This window comes from Globicephala melas, chromosome 5 (assembly GCF_963455315.2).
Source record: "Globicephala melas chromosome 5, mGloMel1.2, whole genome shotgun sequence".
NCBI lineage: Eukaryota > Metazoa > Chordata > Mammalia > Artiodactyla > Delphinidae > Globicephala > Globicephala melas.
In genome coordinates this window covers 13,144,254-13,168,466 of record NC_083318.1, presented here as the reverse complement: position 1 = coordinate 13,168,466, position 24,213 = coordinate 13,144,254, and the positions used below count along the sequence as shown (strand labels likewise).

Below are 24,213 nucleotides of genomic sequence, written 5' to 3'. Positions count from 1 at the left end.
TCTTTCCTTTCCCACCATCATGTATACTTTTTCTTTCTTCCTGGTCTCTCAGATGAACTTCAGCATATGGTATCAGCTACAGATGGATGCTTCAACAGCACCCTGTGCATTCTTTGTCCCAAAAATGTAATCATAGTAAAACGTGATAAATGCCATCCATCTTTCCTACTAGACCATAAGTTCCAAGACTGCAGATAACACGTTTACCTTTGATTTTTATTCTTTTCCTAGCATCTATTACAGTTCCTGGCTTAATAGGTATCTTCTGAATAAATGAATGTGCAATAATATGTATCCTGTAAAGAGGATGTGGCACATATATACAATGGAATATTACTCAGCCATAAAAAGGAACAAAATTGAGTTATTTGTAGTGAGGTGGATGGACCTAGAGACTGTCATACAGAGTGAAGTAAGTCAGAAAGAGAAAAATGAATACTGTATGCTAACACATATATATGGAATCTAAAAAAAAATAAATGGTGCTGAAGAACCGAGGGGTGGGACAGGAATAAAGAGGCAGACATAGAGAATGGACTTGACATGGGGAGGGGAAAGGGTAAGCTGGGACGAAGTGAGAGAGTGGCATGGACTTATATATACTACCACATGTAAAATAAGATAGCTAGTGGGAAGCAGCCACATAGCACAGGGAGATCAGCTCGGTGCTTTGTGACCACCTAGAGGGGTGGGATAGGGAGGGTGGGAGGGAGACGCGAGAGGGAGGGGATATGGGGATATATGTATAGCTGATTCACTTTGTTATACAGCAGAAACTAACACACCATTGTAAAGCAATTAAACTCTAATAAAGATGTTAAAAAAAATGTTTCCTGGCCTTTAAAGTAAACAATATTCAGAAGAAAATAGCAGTATAGTTTTCTAACATACCATTTGAAGGGCTGAAAGTTCTTCTGTTAGTCGAGAAATCTGTACATTATATTGTTTTCTTGTATTTGCAACCTGTAAATTAAGATATCTATGAATTATTTAGGTCTACAGTAAAAATAATTAACATCCAATAAAAACATTTAGAATAATAATTTTGATAAAAAATAAAACTATAACTTTTAGGGCATAAAGGATAAGCACACGATGTATTAAAGAGTCAAGAATTTATCATAACAGTGGAAGTAAGTGAACAGGATGATGTCTCCTAATGTGTTTGTCAAATTTTGGTCTTTATAACGGGTTCTCTTTCAATTAAAATTTACCATATTAGAAATGAAAACAGAAAATTTCAAAATAATTACTTATTAATCCCTTTATAAATAATAACTAAAGCCATTACAGGTTAACAAAAAATACACTTTTGTGAAAATATGTGTATTTCCCAAAAATTAAAAAAATTTTAGAAAAGTGTTATTAGTTTACATTTTTGCAAATTTCCTTAATGTCTATGGCTTAATAGAAGATAGCTAGACTCTCATATCTATTTCCATGTTCAAGCTGTTGTGTTGTTGCATACCATCAACTTCTGGAAGACAACCCTGCAAAGTCATGAGAGAATGACTGTGAAAAAAGCAAACTGTTTTACTCTAATTATGAAAGTAGGTATGATTTTGCAGACCACCTGAACAATACTTTGAGATCTGCTACCACAGAGCAAGTCAGGAGAAAAACTGAAATATACACTAAAAATGTAATTAATAACTTTTAAGGCACTTTTGTTTTATAAACAGAAGAATATTTTTATAGTACACATCATATTTCAATGTCACATTACTTTATAAGAAAAACCCTTATTTTAATTAGCAGTTAAATATCTTCAGAAATAGCAGAATTTATGTGTACAGAGTAATTTCAAGAATTAGTCACATCTCCTCAGGGTGGCTCCTAAGACAATATTTTTTTCTAATATCTACTCATGTTTTAATAAATTTATTTATTTATCTTTGGCTGTGTTGGGTCTTTGTTGCTGTGCGTGGGCTTTCTCTAGTTGTGGTGAGTGGGGGCTACTCTTCGTTGCAGTGTGCGGTCTTCTCATTGTGGTGGCTTCTCTTGTTGCGGAGCACATGCTCTTGGCGTGTGGGCTTCAGTAGTTGTAGCTCGCGGGCTCTAGAGCTCACGCTCAGTAGTTGTGGCACACGACTTAGTTGCTCTGTGGCATGTGGGATCTTCCCGGACCAAGGCTCGAACCCGTGTCCCCGGCATTGGCAGGCAGATTCTTAACCACTGCGCCACCAGGGAAGTCCCTACTCATGTTTTTAAAAAGACCATGAAGAATATTGATCCTGATGATATATCATCAGTACACATTTATGACCCAAAGGTTTTTGGAAATTTTATAGCATCTTATAAAATGGATTATTTCTCAAACATGATGTAAACCTTCTGTAGAACATTTACAACACTGCTATATACTTTAGTTAATCAAACTAGAGTTATCTTTTGGAAGGCCTGCCGAGCATATTATATGTGGGTCCATTTCCGTTCCATTTTAGGTTATAATTTGATGTAGCTTTTCCTATGAAAAATTATATTAAAAATCAACCCACCCTATTTACAGGTCAGTGACAATCACAGTTAGCATTTATTGAGATTTAATGTGTTATGAACTGTCCAGAGTGCTTTACGTGTCATTATCTCATTAATTCTCACAACAACATGATGAAGTAGTTATTATCCCCATTATAGATAAGGAATATTCAAGCTGAAACTAAGTCATGAAGGTTCCTAGAATAAAATAATTTTGGTTCTTATAAGCCCAATCATGTCTGTCTGTCTCTCACATAGTTTTTTAAAAGTGTTCTTTTAGTATCTAGAAATGATGCAGGTAACATGAGGGTTTATGATCATAATAGTATATATATTTTGAAATCACTTATGTTAATAATTTCATAGATAGTCTTTATGAATATGCAGGAAAGCATATTAATGTAAATATTACAGTAAAAATGAAAACAGGAATTTCTACTTTTGCTAATCCATCTATCTGACAAAATATCAAATTAAAAATTACAACCAAGGCTTTTTGAAGAAGTGGCTGGCTGACTCTAGGTCTGAGGCAAGGAAAGTACAAGATGAGAAATATCATTTATCCAGGAAAACTAGAGAGACAAATTGAGAATAAAAATGAAGACTGATGGCAATGAATCATGAAATAAAAAAATAAAAACGAATCCATCATAACAAACAAAGGGGGCAGGACTCTAGCCCTAACCAAAAAATAACAACTAATAAATGTATAGAAAGATTGACAGAAATAGAATTTCTAATTACCCAATATATTTATTTATTTTAGACAAGGATTATCAATGGATGACAAAACCACTGGATGAAAGATTTTGGTGGAAAAGGATAGCTGCATGGTCTTCAAGTATCTTCCCCAATTATTCATAAAGTATAAAATGGAAAGATCTGGTCTTAACACTTTAATCATGTGGTCAAGCTTAGCATCACCAATGTACAACTGACATTACAGCTTCCTGATGTGATGAAGTGGGATGTAGTTATACACATCACTCTGCCAGAAATGACCTGAATCTAATCAAAACGAAACAGTCACATGAATCCAAATGTGGAATATTCTGAAGGATTCTACAAAGGATTCTTTGTCATATACAAAGGAAGGCAGGGGACTGGGTTAAATTGAGGGAGACTACAGAGACGTGGTAGTCAAATACAATGATGCATAAACATGGATTGGATCCTGAATTTTAAAGACCAAACAGCTATAAACAATATTTTAGGGAAATTCGAGTGTGAATTGAAGTAATGTTGATTTTTTTTAAGACATGGTAATTGTGGTGTGGTTGTGTAGCAAAATGTCCTTTTTCTGGGGAAGCAGATGACAAGATGAAGTGTCATGAGGCCTGCAGTCTATGTCTGAATGTTTGGCACAAGGGAAGAGTGTGTATGTAACATAAAGAGAGATGGAATGGGTGTAGCAAGACACTAAGAGTTTTCTGGGTGAGAGGTAAATAAGTGTTCATTATACGGCTCTTTCCTTTCTATGGGTTTGAAAATTTCTAAAAATAAAAAAAATACAAAATTCACGAGAAACAATTTCTCATAGTGATTGAGAGTAGAGCTCATCTGCAACCCAGTTCTGCTACTTCCTAGAGGTGGAACCCTAAGCGAGTTAGTTAACTACTCTGTTTTTCAGTTTTTTCATCTTTAAAATGGGTTTTTGTGGTTTCTTCCTCCTAAACTCACTTTACACTTTTTAACTTTACCACACCACTTATGAATTAATTCATATCCATACCAGAGGAAAAGGCAAATAAATGTATGTCTTCCCTCTCTCTTTATATGAAAGCAAACTTATATTTCCAAGACAGTTTTAACTTTCATAAGGCTTGCAATTCAAACTAAGAAACAACTCATTGCTTTAACACAGAAAAATAAGATTTAGTCTTGATAATGGAATTGCAAACAACAACACAATTCACAAATCATATAGGTATCTGCATGATGCAACTGAAACAACGCTAGGCTCAGTATAGCAAGGAGAAGGTTTGAGTCTAAGTTCTGGCTTTAATTAGTGTACAATTTTGAGCTAGCCAATAACCTCTCATGGGTTTCAGCTTCATTACAAATAAAATAAGAGGTTAAAGCAGATTTCTCTTGTACTCCAGTCCTAAGACACTCTAAGATACTGCAAATAACAGTGGGTTTTCTTCTCTTGCTTCTTGTATGTTCTAAGTTTCTTTTTGACCCTTCTTCCTAGCCTAAATCTCTCTCCTTCCCACTTGCCCTACCCCCTACCTCTACCTCACCCTGGCACCAATGTTAGGGGCTACTATCATGAGATGATTTTTATATGAAATTTAGCACAATTGATACAATCAGCTGACAAATAATTACCTAGGTCCACAAGGCAAAAACTCAGGTAGTATCTACTCTTAAGCTGTTGAAATTCTGTAAAATTTTGAATTTTAAATATAATTAAAACCCCCTTACTTCCTTCCTGGTTCTTATGGCAGCATCTTGCACAAGCCGAGAAACGGTTTCTTTCATTTTCTCTATATCTTCTTCTTTTTGCTTCTCCTCAAGCAGAGCCTTCAGAAAATAATAATTTGATGTTATTATAGGTCACATCGTTATTAATAGAGATTATGTAATAAATGGGTAAAAACCTATCCACTAATCACTTTCTTGAAAGCATACCTCTTATGCGAAACTTCTGAGACATCTCCACTTTGAGATCTTGCCTAAGTTATGAATGATATTTATTTTCCTTAACCTCCTCACTGACCTTGTCCTAACTAAAAATTTATTCTTTTCCTCTGATATTTGTTTTAGCCAGTAACATCACTCTTCTAATCTCTACGGCTGGGAATTTAGGATTATTTTTTAATTTTCTTTCTCCTTTATTCCCTATGTAAAACAAATAATCAAATCTAAATATTATATTCTTGGAAAAATCTCTTAGATTTCCCTTTCTTTCCATTATTTGGTTTTATTCAAATTATGTCCCTTGTCACCTCATACCTCCATCACTGTAGACACCACCTACTTCCTCTCCATGAAATTTCTAACCAACCAATCATTTTCATCTCACCTAAAAAATACTCTTATAAGCCTAGTTCTGTTGTCAGTCACATCCCATTTCTTTGCTTCCCTGTGGAGCAAAACTCCTCTAAAGTCTGCACTTGCACATTTCCAAAACTTTGTTATGTTCACTCTAATCAGGCTTTCACTGTCCATGATCTCTATACTGCTAACCCATGAGAGTCAATTTTGCATAATTATCTTATTGATCTGTCAAACAGCACTTGAGATAATGGATTACTTTCTTTTCTTTGTTTTACTTTCTATACTTGGCTTTTAGCACACCCTAGTATTGGTTTTCCTCTTAACTCACTGATTATTCCTTTTGAGTCTGCAATGCTGTTTCTTCCTCTTCTCCTGAACCTCTCTATTGTTGAACTACCCAAGTCTTAGTCCTTGGTCCTTTTCTCTATCCACATCCACCCCTTGGTGGTCTAATCCAATCTCGCAGTTTTAAATGCCATTTATATGCTGAAAAGTCCCAAGTTTACATGTCTAGTTCAAATATCTTCCTGAGCCTGGAACTCCTCCAATTTTAGGTTTGAATGAATCTTTTTTTTCTTTTTTTTTATAAATATCATTACAGAGTAAGCAGCTCTGTGTTCTGATCCCACTGTCTTGCAAAGATACCATACACATTCCTATCTCTGTTTTTGTTGTTTAATAAACTTCCTCCTACTTAAATAGGTAAGCTAGGGAGAAGTAATAGCTGTTTTGATATAACAATCTTGTCATGGAGAATGGGACAATGGGGAAAAGGGAAGTTTCATAAGAAACTATGGTAAGGTTGTGCTTCATACCTGTTTGTATGATTGGTTAAGAGAACTTCTTGGAACAAGCAACTGAAGGTGGGAACCCTCTGGTAATTAAGCAGTAAGTCAAGAGGGAACTTAATACTGTAGCCATAAACAGGCAATTTACGGTTCAAGCCCAATTTGTGGATTTGAGACTTGGATGAAAAGATTTAAGGGACAGGGATGAGTATTATTACTACTACCTTCTCTGTCCATTGTGCTCCACAGAAAATATTCATTTTTATGACCTGATGTTAAGAATGCTCATAGGCTTCGGAGAAGAGAGAGACACAATTCTGCCCTGTTCTTAATTTTTCTAGTTAACTTAGGCGTTTAGAGGAATTCCCAAGCATATTATGTATTCTGTTCCTTTCATCCATTCTAAAAGATCACAGAAGGGAATAGTATCTGAAAGGTATAAAAAGCACCTTAGCATTCCCCACAGCTTAGATTTGGATAATTGTTTCTTTTTTATTTCTTAGTAGCTTCTTACCATGCAACTTATAGCTTGTTTTGTTTTTAATAGTTCTCTTGGAAAACCATCTATCATATAAGAAAGAAAACATAAATAAAACAAAGTATTTCCTTTGTAATCCCCATATGTCCCAGTGGAGTACTATGCATACACTATGAATTCAATAAATATTGATTAAATGAAATAATAATTTAATGATTGCTTCGTAAGGGAGCCAGCAACATTAAAAACATCACTAATCATTAGAGAAATGCAAATCAAAACTACAAGGAGGTGTCACCTCACACCAGTCAGAATGGCCATCATCAAAAAATCTACAAACAATAAATGCTGGAGAGGGTGTGGAGAAAAGGGAACCCTCTTGCGCTGCTGGTGGGAATGTGAATTGGTACAGCCACTATGGAGAACAGTATGGAGGTTCCTTAAAAAACTGCAAATAGAACTACCATACGACCCAGCAATCCCCCTACTGGGCATATACCCTGAGAAAACCATAATTCAAAAAGAGTCATGTACCAAAATGTTCATTGCAGCTCTATTTACAATAGCCAGGAGATGGAAACAACCTAAGTGTCCATCATCAGATGAATGGATAAAGAAGATGTGGCACATATATACAATGGAATATTACTGAGCCATAAAAAGAAACGAAATTGAGCTATTTGTAATGAGGTGGATTGACCTAGAGTCTGTCATACAGAGTGATGTAAGTCAGAAAGAGAAAGACAAATACTGTATGCTAACACATATACATGGAACTTAAGAAAAAAAAATGTCCTGAAGAACCTAGGGGTAAGACAGGAATAAAGACACAGACCTACTAGAGAATGGACTTGAGGATATGGAGGGGGAAGGGTAAGCTGTGACAAAGTGAGAGAGTGGCACGGACATACATACACTACCAAACGTAAAATTGACAGGTAGTGGGAAGCAGCCGCATAGCACAGGGATATCAGCTCGGTGCTTTGTGACCACCTAGAGGAGTGGGATAGGGAGGGTGGGAGACGCAAGAGGGAAGGGATATGGGAACATATGTATATGTATAACTGATTCACTTTGTTATAAAGCAGAAAGTAACACACCATTGTAAAGCAATTATACTCCAATAAAGATGTAAAAAAAAAAAGCAAACCTATTTTGTGACTTCTATAAACTAAATACCATTAAATGAAAGTGGTAAAAGATGTGATATGTGGTAGCATAGTAATCACAATTATTAGAGGGTTAAAAAAAAAGGAGCAGTGACATGAAGGCTCGGGTTAATAAATCTTTATAGTTAATTTAATTCCTGTCAATTAAGCTTCTGCTCTATTAGAGTAATTGTGTAAGTAATGAAGGCGAAATGAAGATTAATAAGATTCACCTGATTCAAGTGACTAAAATACAGAGTATACATACTGCGGTAAGTACTTTAACAGGTTTTTTTTTTTAAAGTATAAGACTACAGGGGATGAAGATTAGTTACACAAGGACTGGCGACATAAAAAACATCTAATGAAAGTTTTAGGAGACGGTTGACATTTTATCATATTTTATGATGTTAAGTCTTTTTTTTTTTGTTTTTTTTTTTGTTTTTTTGCGGCATGTGGGCCTCTCACCGCCGTGGCCCCTCCCGTCACGGAGCACAGTCTCCGGACACGCAGGATCAGTGGCCATGGCCCATGGGCCCAGCCGCTCCTCGGCATGTGAGATCCTCCCGGACCGGGGCACGAACCCGCGTCCCCTGCATCGGCAGGCGGACTCCCAACCACTGCGCCGCCAGGGAAGCCCTGATGTTAAGTCTTAACATCAAGAATGTATCAATAGTATGCCTATTAATGGTGAGCAATTTCATTTTTATGCATTAATTCTGTAGTTACTGAGTCCCTTACTATCAGGTCATATGGGGGAATGTTCAGTATTTCATTATTTTATTTATTATCTATTTATTATTATTTATAAACATGGTTACTAGTTTTCTTACCCGATTTTTTTGAAGGTTAGCTTCTTCCAGGAGTTGCATGCTATTTCTGGCTCTTACAATAGCTTCGTATTTCTCATTTTCTAATTCATAGCACTTTGCTTGTAAGTCTCTGGTCTGTTTTTCCAAATGTATTTTTTCTGCTCTTAATTGGGTAGCTTCTTGGATTGTCACACATAACCTAAAAATTAATAGTAACGTTGAGAAAGTTAAATATTTCTAAAAAGGAGGGAGACAGGAGATTTACAGAGTATCTATTACAGGACAGGCATTATTACAGTTACTTTCACATGTATCTTCTCATTTGATTCACACAAAAGTTCTGTAAAGTAGGTTTCATTATTTCCATTTAAAAGAATAACAAACAGACCCAGAGAGCTTAAACATTTTAAACATTTAATTAAGGTCATATGAATAATGAGCAGTGGGGCTTAGACTGAGCCTAGATATTATGACTCTGATTATGTTACATTTTCTACACTTTCCTACTTATGTTAACTCATACTGTCTTATACAGTTACATGACAGTGTTATAAAGCAAACGCTTAAAGAATAAGCTGTTCTTTCTATTTATATGGTCTTTTTGTCTTTTAGTTTTTTACTTGGTTCCCCTTTACTACTCTCTACCCAGGTAACCCATGTTAACTTACTAATGTATATCTTTGAATATTTTTCTCCATGTTCACAAAATCATATGATTCTTATATACACACACATATACACATAAATATACATACACAGTATATACACATCAATCCACAGGTTTTTAAACACAATTTTTCGTGTTATAAAAATTAAGATCATAGTATATACCCTTTTCTGCACTTGCTTTTTTGATTCAATAACACCTTGTAAAAATCCCTTCAAGAAATACATCCAGAAGCTCTTTCCTTTCCTAGTCTGACGGATGCAAATTCTCCTCACTGTTAATTTGTATTTACTGTTAATTTGTATCTCCCTAATTACTGGAGAGTTCAGGCATATTTTAAAAGTTTGCTAGCTATGTGAATTGTCTTTCAATTTCCTCCTCATATCCTTTGCCTACTTTTTCCTGATGGCTTATTAATTTTGCTTGTCCCTTTATAAGAACTTTTTGAATATTAAGATATTTAACCCTCAGTCTGTTCTGTATGCTGCAAATATCTTTTCCCAAATCTACTTTTTTGTTGTGGCCTATTGACTCTATTTAGGAAATCTTTATTACACTAAAAATGCTCACTTGAATACAGCTAAATTTGACTATTTTTTTCAACATCTGGGATTTCAGTTTTTATAAAGATGATCTCGTTTATCCATAGATGGTTAATGTAAGCTCCTAGATTTCCTCAAAAAAATGTTATGACTTTAATATTTTTACCTGTAAATCTTTAATCAATCTGGAATTTACTTCTGAATGTGCTATAAGACAGGAGTCCAATTTAACTTTCTTCCAGATTGATAGCCAGTTGTATGAGTACCATTAGTAACTGATGAATTGAAATAAACCCTTATATCTAAAATGTGAAAATATCATGATTTACTTATCAATTGTCATGATTCACTGATCTATTTGTCTAGTCTAGGCCCAAGTCATATTAACTTGATTATAGTGGCTTTACAATATGTTCTGATATGTTCTGGTAAGACAGTTCTTCCCTTGCATTACATATGTTTCTTTGGTTTTTTTCAGGCATTTCTTTTCTAAGTGGTGGCATGAGAAGCCATAATGAACGTAACTGTATTTTCATTGTCACCCTTGCATTTCCCAGCTTTTCCATCACACATTTAGCTGTCCTATTATTTGCCATATTTAGGTTTATTAATGTTGTACCTCTTTCAAAATGGTGATTTATTTTTTCATTATATAAGGTCCCTCTTTATTCTATTTTCTGTTTTTCCCATTAAACCCTACCTTATGTAATATTAATATTGTCATTCCTGCTTTCCTTTTGTTTACAGTTGTTAATATTCTCCACTAACACCTTTATTTTAAATTGAAAACAGATCTTCATCTTTCCTTTCTTGATACCTTTGTTCTAGTTCATTTACTCTTTAAGGTATTTTCTAAAATAACACATTACTAGGCTTTAATCAAAATCTGCAGGTCTCTGCTTTTTAATGGAATACAGTCCTCTCATACTGTAATGATTTACATACATGACATGCTTCACTCCATGTTACTTTGGTTAAAGCACTGTGGTAGAAGATGAAGCAATCTCTACCTCTCCCACAGAGGTACAGGACATCTGGCACTTTACTAGCACAGTTCACCCATTCACTTCACCATGGCCTCTTGGGGGCCAGGCAGAGGAGGTGGACTCATGAAGGGTTTATGCCATCTTCATCTCCCAAGAGTCCATGTGTCTCAACAGGGCAAGTTTTGTTTAGGACTCTGTGAATTCCAATCTTCAGTCAAGGCACTCTGACACTCACCTCCAGGCTTCACACCCACACATGTCAGAAAAAGCCTTGCAACTAAAGGATTTACATGTATTTAACAGTCCATCAGCCACAGCAACCATGTGGCTCTGAAAAGTCACGCTGGTGTTAGGGGTGGAGTTATAGGAAAGTAGATTCAGATCATCAGCTTCATAATTTAAAGGTTTCCATAATTTTATAACATAAAAGACATATTACACCTGTTATTATTCTCATAAAGCACTTCTATATCCTCTACAGCCAAATCTTATATGAATCCTTTCTTTCAACTTACTAAAATTGGGCCAAATTCCCGCTCTATAATAATAGTAACAACAATGATAATAACAAACACCTGTAAGAACATTCTTTGTGCTAGGTACTTTACATATGTTAAAGAAAACATAATCTTCAATATCTTCAATGATGCTATGAAATACGTTATAGCATTAGCCTATGAGGTAGGATATGAGATTATATCATATAAATTATGAGGTAGGTTAAATCATTATATTTATTTTATAGATAGAGAAACGGAAGAACAAAAAGGGTAAGCAATGTGCCCAAGGTTATTGATCTAGTTACTGGTGAAACTGGAGTTTGAACTCAGTCAGTTTGGGTCCAGAGTCAGTGTTCTTAACAAATATGCTATACTGCCAAATAGAAACTTCCACCTAAGGATGTCCACTCTCACCACTATTATTCAATGCAGTCTTGGAACTCCTAGCCACGGCAATCAGAGAAGGAAAAGAAATAAAAGGAATCCAAATTGGAAAAGAAGAATTAAAAATGTCACTGTTTGCAGATGACATGATACTATAGATAGAAAATCCTAAAGATGCCACCAGAAAACAACTAGAGCTAATAGATGAATTTGGTGAAGTTGCAGGAGACAAAATTAATGCACAGAAATCTCTTGCATTCCTATACACTAATGAATAAAAATCTGAAAGAGAAATTAAGGAAACAGTCCCATTTACCATTGCAACAACAAAAAAAAATAAAATACCTAGGAATAAACCTATCTAAGGAGGTAAAAGACATTTACTCAGAAAACTATAGGATACTGATGAAAGAAAGCAAAGATGACATAAACAGATGGAGAGATATACCATGTTCTTGGATTGGAAGAATCAACAGTGTGAAAATGACTACACCACCCAAAGCAATCTACAGATTCAATGCAATCCCTATCAAATTACCAATAGCATTTTTCACTGAACTAGAACAAAAAATTTTACAATTTGTATGGAAACACAAAAGACCCCAAATAGCCAAAGCAAACTTGAGAAAGAAAAACAGAGCTGGAGGAATCAGGCTCCCTGACTTCAGGCTATACTGAAGCCTGAAGCTACACAAAGCTATACAAAGCTACAGTACTCAAAACAGTATGGTACTGGCACAAAAACAGAAATATAGATCAATGGAACAGGATAGAAAGCCCAGAGATAAACCCACGCACCTATGGTCGCCCAATCTATGACAAAGGAGGCAAGAATATACAATGGAGAAAAGACAGCCTCTTCAATAAGCGGTGCTGGGAAACTGGACAGTCACATGTAAAAGAATAAAACTAGAACACTCCCTAACACCACACACAAAAATAAACTCAAAATGAAATAAAGACCTAAATGTAAGACCAGACACTATAAAACGCTCACAGGAAAACAGGGAAGAACATTCTTTGACATAAATCACAGCAAGATCTTTTTTCACCTACCTCCTAGAGTAATGAAAATAAAAACAAAAATAAACAAATGGGACCTAATGAAACTTAAAAGCTTTTGCACAGCAAAGAAAAGCATAAACGAGATGAAAAGACAACCCTCAGAATGGGAGACAATATTTGCAAATGAAGCAGCTAACAAGGGATTAATCTCCAAAACATACAAATAACTCATGCAGCTCAATATCAAAAAAACAAACAACCCAATCAAAAAATGGGCAGAAGACCTAAACAGACATTTCTCCAAAGAAGACATACAGGTAGCCAAGAGGCACATGAAAAAATGCTCAACATCACTAATTATTAGAGAAATGCAGATCAAAACTACAATGAGGTATCACCTCACACCAGTCAGAATGGCCATCATCAAAAAATCTACATACAATACAGGCTGGAGAGGGAGTGGAGAAAAGGGAAGGAACCCTCTTGCACTGTTGGTGGGAATGTAAATTAATACAACCACTGTGGAAAACAGTATGGAGGTTCCTTAAAAAACCAAAACTAGAACTACCATATGACCCAGCAGTCCCACTACTGGGCATATACCCTGAGAAAACCATAATTCAAAAAGGCACATGCACCCCAATGTTCACTGCAACACTATTTACAAAAGCCAGGTCATGGAAACAACCTAAATGTCCATCGATGGATGAATGGATAAAGAAGATGTGGTACATATATATACAATGGAATATTAGTCATAAAAAGGAACAAAACTGGGTCATTTGGAGAGATGTGGATGGACCTAGAGTCTGTCATACAGAGTGAATTAAGTAAGAAAGAGAAAACACAAATATCGTATATTAACTCCTACATGTGGAATCTAGAAAATGGTACAGATGAACCTATTTGCAGGGCAGGAATAGAGACGCAGATGTAGAGAATGGACGTGTGGATATGGTGGGGGGAAGCGGGGGGATGGATGAACTGGGAGATTGGGATTGACATATATACACTACTATGTGTAAAACAGATAACTAGTGGGAACCTGCTGTATGGTGCAGGGAGCTCAGCTTGGTGCTCTGTGGTGACCTAGATGGGTGGGATTGGGGATGGGGTGGGAGGGAGGTCCAAGAGAGAGGGAATATATGTATACATATAGCTAATTCGTATAGCAGAAACTAACACAACATTGTAAAGCAACTATACCCCAATGAGGGAAAAAAAAAGAAACTTCCACCTAAATTACGATTCAGATCTATGTATCTACCTATAACTATCTAGCAAGGCGCTGTCATTTCAAGCTAAGTTGGTGGTGAGAAAACATAACAAAACCCAGGGTACTGAAGGAAAGTTTGCGTATTGAACATTATCACCTGCCAGACTCTTTCTTCAGGTTTTGGAATACACTCAGGCTTGTGCACTTCCATTCCCAGCCCACGTCAAAAGACTGATGGATCCTACTCTGGAGAAATCGGCTCAAGAAAGAGCACCCTCAGATTCTGATATCTGGGGACTGCCCAAGGAAAATGCCAGCTCACTGCCTAAACATAATATAGTTAGTCTGCCAGACTATAAGCCCACCTATACATACCTACCTACCTATCTACTTTTTGGTATCTTACTTTTTAAAAAAATTGAGATATAATTGACATACAACATTACAGTCAATCCCCATATCTGTGGTTTCCACATTACAGGATTCAATCAACTAGAATGAAAATATTAAAAAAAAATTTCTGAAAAGTAAAACTTTAATTTGCTGTGCACTGGCAACTATTTACATAGCATTTATATTGTATTAGTAAGTAATCTAGACATGATTTAAAGTATACAGGAGGAGGGGCTTCCCTGGAGGCGCAGTGGTTGAGAGTCCGCCTCCCGATGCAGGGGACACAGGTTCGTGCCCCGGTCTGGGAAGATCCCACATGTCGTGGAGTGGCTGGGCCCGTGAGCCATGGCCGCTGAGTCTGCGTGTCCGGAGCCTGTGCTCCACAATGGGAGAGGCCACAACAGTGAGAGGCCCGCGTACCGCCAAAAAAAAAAAAAAAAAGTATACAGGAGGATGTGCATAGGTTATATACAAACACTGTATCATTTTATATAAGGGACTTGAACATCCATGGATTTTGGTATCCACAGGGGTCTTGGATCCAAAACCCAGTGGATACTGAGGGAAAACTGTTTATTAGTTTCAGGTGTAAACATAATAATTCAGTATTTGCATATATTTTGAAATAATCACCACAATAAGTCAAGTTGATATCACCACATATATACAATTACAATATTTTTTCTTGTGATGAGAACTTTTAAGATCTATTCTCTTAGCAACTTTCAAATCTATAATACTGTATTATTAACTATAGTCACCATGCTGTATATTACATCCCCGTGATTCATTTCTTTTTTAACTGGAAGTGTGCACCTTTTGACCACCTTCATCTATTTCACCCACCCCTCCCCACTCCCTGCCTCTGGCAACCATCAATCTGTTCTCTGTATCTGTGAATTTGATTTTTAAAAACATGGAACGTTTCATGGATTTGAGTGTGGGTCATGCTAATTTTCTTTGTATATTCCATTTTTTGGATATGTGCTGGTGAAACAGGCACTTTGGTGTCTTATTTTTAAATATCAATGGATAGAAAGGATCATCAAGCCTTTGGAAGGAAGACAGGCACAAAGAACAAAGGAATGTTAGAGAAATCAGAGACAATGCAGATGGCAGAATAAAACCTTAAAAATATTTTAATATATTTTACTAAGAGATGATATAATATTTATACTAAGATACTATAGAAAAAGAAACATTCGGAGGATAAGAAATGGCTCTTTAAAAAATTTATGATAGCTAAAATAAAATATTCAACAAATGGTTAGTTAGAAGAAAATTTAAAGGAACCCCCAAGAAAGGAGAAAATAAATGAAGAAATGGAAAATGGGAGAGAAAAAACAGGAAAATTAGGGAATCAATCCATTAGATCCAATATCCAGCTAATATTATGTTAAAAGAAAAAATGAAAAAACAGAGAAAAAAATTATTCAACAGAAAATCCCGAAAATATTGCCAGAAGTGAAGAACATGAATTTCTATATTGAAATGTCCCCAGTAAAATGAGTGAAGACGAATTCTTACTAAATGTGCACATCTGCAATTGTAGAATATTAACTGTGGAGGTCGTGGGTGGATGATCCCGCAAGTCTCTGGGACGGGGTCCACGGGGGTGGGGTAACAGGTCAAACACACAAAGCAGGAATTTCGAATGACACAGGAATTTTTTTTTCTGCAGCTGGAAGCTAGATAATATGAGGAAAATGTCAACATTTTAAGGAAAAATGATTTAAAACCTAGGATTTCCAACCTAGGATTCATTACTCACCCAAACTATCACCTTTAAAGGTAGAATAAAGATATTTCTAAACAATGTCTAAAAAAATGTACCTTCCATGTGTACTCAGGAAGCTGAGGGAGAATGGTATCCCTTAAAATGGGAGCGGGGGAGGTGGAGACAACAAATCACAAGGAAAGAACAATGGTTCGAATTCTTAGTCTTATTGGCATATTCTTACTTTGAAAGAAACACCAAATTACAAAAATATGAAGAGGTAGTTTAAAGCAATTCTATTCATTTCACTCCGACCTTATTCAACAGAGAATATACAAATCAGCAGTCTTTCCCAGAGAACTGGCGTTCCCTGGAGATAATTCCCAGTACCCGTGAATCATCTAAAAAGCAGGGAGGCAGAGGCCTTTTTTTGGAAGATGGGAGAAAATGATTTATGCTTCCTAGGTGTTTGTGGCATTTGAAAGGATCACAAATAATAATTTTATAAATAATAAATATAATTTTAATAACTCAAATAGTAAGTATTTACGGAGGCCAAAGTGTCTTTGAGTTTATGCAACAAAGATGACCATTAAAAACATAGTTTTTCCATAGCTGGTAGTTCCATTAAACAGGATATATTCACACTTAAAACACTGGCTGAACATTGCTTATAGACACATATCAACTACACTAATAGTTCTGCTTTCTCTTATATAAAAATACAAGAGTTTTTTTAACTTTAAAATATAACTTTTTTTTAATCATAATAGAAACAACATTAATTTAATAGCTCCAAAAGACAGCCAACGTAAAAATTTTCTTCTCAAAGGCAGCTAGCTGAATACTGAACTTTAAAAAATATCCTTAGATTTTCTTACGTATGCAGTAATCTCTTTTTAGGAAGCTTTCAGTTAGGTTATAACTTTATATTAAAAGCAGAAGAAAAAACAACAAAAATCTCAGAGTCTTCAGTACTAAAAAGACAACTTAAAGCATCTATGAACAACTTGATTCCTTATGAAATACTATCAGAATCAAAGGAACTGAAATTTACATATTCAGATTTCACTACTTCAAGTCTCTAGCATTTATTTTCATAGCACATAATGCTACTAAAATAACAAATGAAAAAACTACAACCACAGACTTTTCTCTAAGGTTAACAAAAAAGTTCTAGAAAGCAGTCAAATATCATTCAACTGTTGAAAAGTTTAGAAAAATGCAAAACAAAACCCCAAAAACCCTAGCACTTAAAAATTAGAACATCTTCCATCAGAATCTCAAGTTAGCAGTTAAAATCAATTAGTTCTGAACCCACTATGAGCAAAGAAATTAGTTTTATTAGCATTTTTGAGAACAAGAAACAGAAGCTCAAAGACACTAATTTTTTTCTGAACAAACAGTATTAGCCATGGATCTGTGACTAGAACTGAGATCTCAATTTTTGATGTCCTCAGATCAGTAGACTATTTCTGAGTGTAACAGATTCCAATCATACAGAGTAGATTTTTCAGCTATAAACCATAATATGATTTTATGTGCTGTAGTCACTGTATCTTTAATAGATTACAAATGACAATTTTCAAGTTCCTTAAGGGAATATCAAACAAGGACTAGAAAACAACAACAAAAGATTCTAGAATGAACATCTGCATTAAGACAGCAATTAAAGACAAAGTTACAGAATATATTTAAAAAGTAGCTCAGACCTTCAAAGGTAACTGAAAATTTTTGTTCCATAAGACTCCAGGAAAAACATCTATAATGATTTCTCAAGTATTTCTCAGTAAGAAATGATTTTTCTATATAATTTTTACCTAACTTCGCTATTTTTTTTTTCTGCTTTAAGATGAAAAGAACATTTCTGATTTTGGGATTAACTAAACTTGACTATTACTGTTTTTGAGAAAAGGCAAAGACAAAAATGATATTTCAATATATGTTCAAAACACATGTTCAATCTTTTGAATATGATTTTTTAATAAACAATGTCCAGCAAACCAGATTTTAAACCTATGATTATAGTTTGTTTAGCATTTATAAAATATATATTCTAGATGATATCATAAATCATAAACAAACTCTAATGTGGAATAACTTTTGAAGCTTATAGACAAAGCTAGATGTATTTAGCAGTTTACCTTGTTTCTGATTGTTTTATACTAGATTGTAATTGCTGTAAGCGCCTATCTGATGCTTCCTCTCTTCCTTGGGCAGACACCATATCCTCCTCCTAGAAAATAAAGAAACTGGATGCTTACTTTAAGTTTGTAAAAATTCAATACATCATTAAACAGCATAAAGAAAACAGTTCACTCTGTAAAGTTATTATATTGCTAGAATTTCATATGTAAGTTTAAAGCAATATCACTTTGGAAACAAACCATAAATATACTAAAAAAGGGGGAGGAGAACCTCACTATCAATTCTGTATTAGTAAAACAATAATCAAAACAGTCACTGCATATGGATTTCTATCAATATTCCAACTATTTCTATAGAGCAAGTCTAAAAAAACAATGCAGGGATTTGTTGCAGATAATTTGCCCTCAGAATATGTTCTCTTAGCTAGGTTATACTGCATTCTGTTATAATCATAGGATATTTCTACTTTAAATAGTGACGCTTTAAAATAAATTAATAGGTTTTATTTGTATCATCTCAAAAAAAACCTTGCTACAGTGGATTTATTACCATGAAACATCCTAGGTTTTAGTGCCTTTGTTGTCATATAGTGTATGTGCATACTTTATAAATCCAGTCAAGTCTTTTAAGGTATTGACAAGAGAAAAGAAAACATAAATTATGTACATGTATTATTTCATATTTACAACTCCTGTTGCTCTTAATTTCTTCCTATATCTGAGTTGTCACCTGGTGTCATTTCCTTTCAGTCTAAAGAATTTCCTTCAACAGTGTTTGAAGGACAGCTCTACTAAGTGACAAAATTTCCCAGTTTTTCTTTACCTGAAAATGCCTTTATTTTGCCTTCATTTTTGAAGTACAGTTCCACTGGACATACGATTATTTATCTATCTATCTATCTATCTATCTATCTATCTATCTTTGGCTGCGTTGGATCTTCGTTGCTGCACGCAGGCCTTCTCCAGTTGCAGTGAGCAGGGGCTACTCTTTGTTGCAGTGCACGGGCTTCTCATTGTGGTGGCTTCTCTTGTTGTGAAGCACAGGCTCTAGGCACGTGGGTTTCAGCAGTTGCAGAGCATGGGCTCAGTGGTTGTGGCCCTCAGGCCCTGGAGCACGCAGGCTTCAGCAGTGGTGGCGTGTGGGCTCAGTAGTTGTGGCGCGCGGGCTCCAGGGCGTGGGCTCAGTAGTTGTGGCTCACAGGCTCTAGAGCACAGGCTCAGTAGTTGTGGCACACGGGCTGAGTTGCTCTGCAGCATGTGGGATCTTCCTGGACCAAAGATTGAACCCGTGTCCCCTCCACTGGCAGGCGGGTTCTTGACCACTGCGCCACCAGGGAAGTCCCTGGACACAGAATTCTTAATGAGCATTTTTTTCCGTCAGCACTTCAAATATATTGCTTCAGTGTTTTCTGCTTCCACAATTTTTTGATGAGAGGTCAGCCTTTATTCTTATCTCTGTTCCCTGTTCATATCGTTTTTCTGTTGCTGCTTTCAAGTTTTCTCTTTATAATTGGCTGTCAGTGTTGTCATGATGTGTTTAAAGTGATTTTCTTTGTGTTTACTGTACTAAGGGTTCACTGAGTTTCTTGGATTTGCTAATGTTTTCCACCAAATTTTGGAAGTTTTCAGTCATTATTTCTTTAAACATCTTTTCTGCCCCCTACTTCTGCAATTCCAATTACACTTCGATTGGCTTGCTTCATATTGTCCCACAGATCTCTGAGGTCCTGTTCATTTTTCTTTCATCTTTTAAACTCTATTCTTTGAACAGGAAAATTTCTATTGATCTGTTTTAAAGTTCACTGATTATTTCTTCTGGTCATTCCAATTAATTTTTGAGCCCATCTAATGAAATTTTTATTTGGGTTGCTGTACTTTTAAACTCTAGAATTTCTATTTTTAAAATTATTTTCTAGTTCTCAATTAAACATTCTCTATCCATTCCTTCACTAAAATCTTATTTTACTCTAATTTAAAAATAGATTTTCTTTAATTCCATGAACATGTTTATAATAGCTTATTTGAAGCCTTTCTTTGCCCGCTAAATCCAACAGCTAAATCCAAACTCAATGAAAATGAGTTTCTATCAACTTCTTCTTCCTCCCTCTCCCCCACCAATCATACTTTAGTGTCTAGTAAGTTTTGATTGAAAACTGGATAATAAAGATAACGAATCACAGTTTCTCTGGATTCTGTTTTGTTTTTTCGAAGCTTATTAGCTTTTTTTGTTCAGTTAGGCAATTATCTTACCTAGACTCAAACTCTGAAGTGTGTCCCCTACAGTGTACAGCAGCTGGCATCTGTGATGAGTTCTTATTTCTTTCCACTGTTGCTCTTCTAACTAGGCTCCCAGGGAACTCACTGTGCCTGCATAATTTGAGGATCCGTCAAGATTTGGGCAGAGGTAGGGCTCATCCTCTTTGTGGCTTTGTTGCTCTTACAGATTCCCCTGTAATTTCCAGCTTTAATAATTAGATCCATCTAAATCTAAAGCCTGACCTTTCCTTGACACCTTCTTGAAACTTCCCCATTACATGTAAAAAGAACCAGTCTTTTATGCCAATAACACAAAATGTAGTATTAAACAAAACGTAGTACTAAATACTCCTTTTCCATCTACATATAACCAACTAACTAAAACTTGATCTTACATTAACATGCATTTCAGTAATGATGTGTTTAGGGATGATTATGATATTGTGATGTTTATTGACTTAGGGTATAGTGAATAGAAATAAAGTTATTTTCAATGTTACAATTTAGCTTCCTAATTTCATATTTCATATTTTGAGGACAATAAAATGATTAATTTTCCAGCAATCCTCTTTAACACCTAATCCAAAACAGATCAACAATAAAATACATAGAAAACAAAGCTACAGACATCTGCATCCAGTTGTCTTAGAAAAAGGAAGATACCTTCTTTTGCATCTGTCCTTGAAGATCTTCCGTCACTTTAGTTAACTCTTCCACTTTTGCTGCTGCAACTCTCAGATCTAACTTGGCTTGCCTAAAGTACAAAGTAAATCAACAAACACTGTTTTCATAGACCATACAAATTTTTTAAATTAGAAATCTAAATTTAGTAAAATCAGTACCAACCACGATACACCTAAAAATGAATGTAAGGGATAAATACTGAAAGATCCCTTTATGTCGAAGAGTGTGAAGAAGAAAAAATATAGCTGCAGGGATGAGTACAAAGTAGGAATCATTAATACTTTATTTGGATAAATTACGCTTTATACTCAAATAATTCAATAGATTTCATGAAGAACTTTATCATCTTGATAAATTACCTAACAAGAATGTCAGTGCATTAAGCAGAATATAGTTATGTCTATAATTTCCTGAACAGAGTTAGTGAAATATCGCTGATTGGCCTTTCTATGAAAATGAACCTAAGTTTCAACACCTTGATCATTCCTTAAACACCAGAAGTATTATATAATCACTTAACATAATGAACTGAAACATTTCCCACAAGATGGTCTAATATTTACTTTCTTCTGAGACTGAAGCTGCAAAGGACAAAAAGGACAAGTTTTTGAATGTTCTAATACTATCAAATAAGTTTCAATATCTTCTTGACTCCCCATAGAAAAAGATTTTAGAATAAAAAATAAGACTTTCTGAAACAGAAAAAAAGAGTTTTAATATTATACCAATTAAATACTACGTGTAAATACAGAACATGTGGATTATGGGGAAAAAAACATACAGTTTTAGGAAGGAAGGTACTTTAGTGTAGGAACTGCCCATACTTGTTTCCTAATTATATTTTATGTATGTATTATAAATATAAATCATATTAGTGCTGTTGAACCTAAAGAAATTATTTGATGCAAAACTCACAGCAAATGTTACTTCACTACTTTTGACTCTAACAATATTTATAATTCCATAATTGGTTAGCATAAAAACAACAGGAAATAAAAATCTAATAGCTAAAATGTATCAGGTAGTTATTAGGTTCCAGGAACTGTCCTAAATGCTTTGTAGACATCGTTTCACTTAACACAATACCTGTAAATAAGTACTATTATTATATCAAACTGAAGTCAAGAGAGTGAGGGTGACAGGTTTGCCAACTTGCCCAAGGATTCACAAACAAGAATGAAATTGGTATTTAAACCAAATCCTCTATGATATACTGTCTACCAGAAAAAGTGATACCAATAATATTTCATAAGATTAAGCACTTAAGAATATGCTTTGCTTTAAATGAATCCAATTTATAAAAATCTGAGTTTATTAGACATACATTTTTTCTACTTGCAAAATGATTCACCAAATGACAAAACAAAAACAAAAACAACTCCAAAACCACCTTACACGAATGCATGTAAAATCTAAGCTTAGAGACAATTTCAGGAGTGCATCTACTACATGAATCAATCAACAAATCTACCAGTTATAAAATTCCATATATCCTAAAAAGAAAAACTTAAGGAGTAAGATTTTATATAGTAATGACAAAACTGAGCAACTTCTGAATAAGCATAGCACCCACTCTGACTTGGCTTTCTTCCCTTGAGAAAGAGGATAATAATGCTTATTCTACTTATGTCATGGGGTTGCTGAAAACCTCAAAATAGATAATGTACATTAAAGCGCACTGTTAAGTGTAAACAAATGTAAGATCAGAGCATGATTAAAGAAAAAAATTGTTAGAGCCACAGTGGGACTGAGGTGCAATATGGGAGAATCCTAGCGTCAGGAACTCAGTTCTGTCACTAACCAGTGATATAGCTTAATGCAATTCACTTGACCACAAGACTGTCTCAGTGGTCTCATCTCAAACAACAGGGAAGTGGAGAAGATAATCTGCCCAAACAAAAACTCTATAGTAGATGGTTTTCTGATTTCTATCTAATCTGCCTAACGATTCTACTTCTAAATTGTCCCTCAGTTGTGTCATCCATTTCCACTTCCATGGCCCAACCACTGGCCTCATCATTATTTCCCAGGATTATTCCAATAGATTCCAAACTGATCTCTTTACTGCTGGTATCCTCTTTAATTCATCCTCTATAATGCATCCTATCTGCAAAAAAAAAAAAAAAAAAAAGTTATCTGATGATAAAAAAATTCTGTTTTTAAAAAAAATTTATTTATTTTTTGGCTGCGATGGGACTTCACTGCTACACGCGGGCTTTCTCTAGTTGCAGTGAATGGAGGCTACTCTTCATTGCAGTGCACGGGCTTCTCATTGCGGTGGCTTCTCTTGTTGCGGAGCATGGGCTCTAGGTGCGCGGGCTCCGTAGTTGTGGCTCACGGGCTCTAGAGTGCAGGCTGAGCAGCTGTAGCTCATGGGCTTAGTTGCTCCATAGCATGTGGGATCTTCTTGGACAAGGGCTCAAACCTGTGTCCCCTGCATTGGAAGGTGGATTCTTAACCACTGTGCCACCAGGGAAGCCCACTGATGATAAAATTCTTGTTTATTAATGATTTCTGGATTCCCCACTTCTTTGGGAATATAATCAACACTCCTCAGTGTGGCATATAGTTAGTCATCATCTGGCTTCAAAGAGTCTCATCTCTTGCTAATTCCCCTCATGTAATTTATATTCCTGGTATAACAGACTACTAACTCCCTGTTTCTGAAACACAGCCTTGCCTATTTTTTTCACATGTTTGACTTGACCAGCCTTCTTCTGCTTTTTCTGATAGATTCCTCAACAATCTTAAAGACTAACCTCAAAAATCTCATTTGAAGTCTTCTCTAACTTCTCTTAGGCAAAAGACCTTATAATACCAGCCCCCATGATTCATAATACTTTATACATTTTTAACAGATACTCCTCTCATGGAACTGTGAGTTTATGAAAAATAATATGGAATGTAAGATCATTAAAGGCAAGGATCACATTTTATTAAATTTTAAATCCTCAGGGATAGCACAGTACCTGGCATATAGTAGACAAGTAAATACATCATAAGTGAATG

At 35.3% G+C, this 24,213-nt stretch overlaps 1 protein-coding gene across 1 annotated transcript in view; it reads right to left on the bottom strand.

Moving 5' to 3' along the window:
- The window catches only part of SCLT1 (sodium channel and clathrin linker 1), a 259,470-nt gene that overhangs the window by 106,609 nt on the left and 128,648 nt on the right, over nucleotides 1-24,213 (bottom strand). Inside the window, exons 10-14 of the mRNA XM_030863846.2 lie at nucleotides 21,184-21,274; nucleotides 18,262-18,353; nucleotides 8,729-8,906; nucleotides 4,906-5,004; nucleotides 892-963 (exon numbers count right to left, since the gene is read on the bottom strand). Coding sequence (XP_030719706.1) covers nucleotides 892-963; nucleotides 4,906-5,004; nucleotides 8,729-8,906; nucleotides 18,262-18,353; nucleotides 21,184-21,274 — 532 coding nt within the window. The remainder of the gene's footprint in view (nucleotides 1-891; nucleotides 964-4,905; nucleotides 5,005-8,728; nucleotides 8,907-18,261; nucleotides 18,354-21,183; nucleotides 21,275-24,213) is intronic.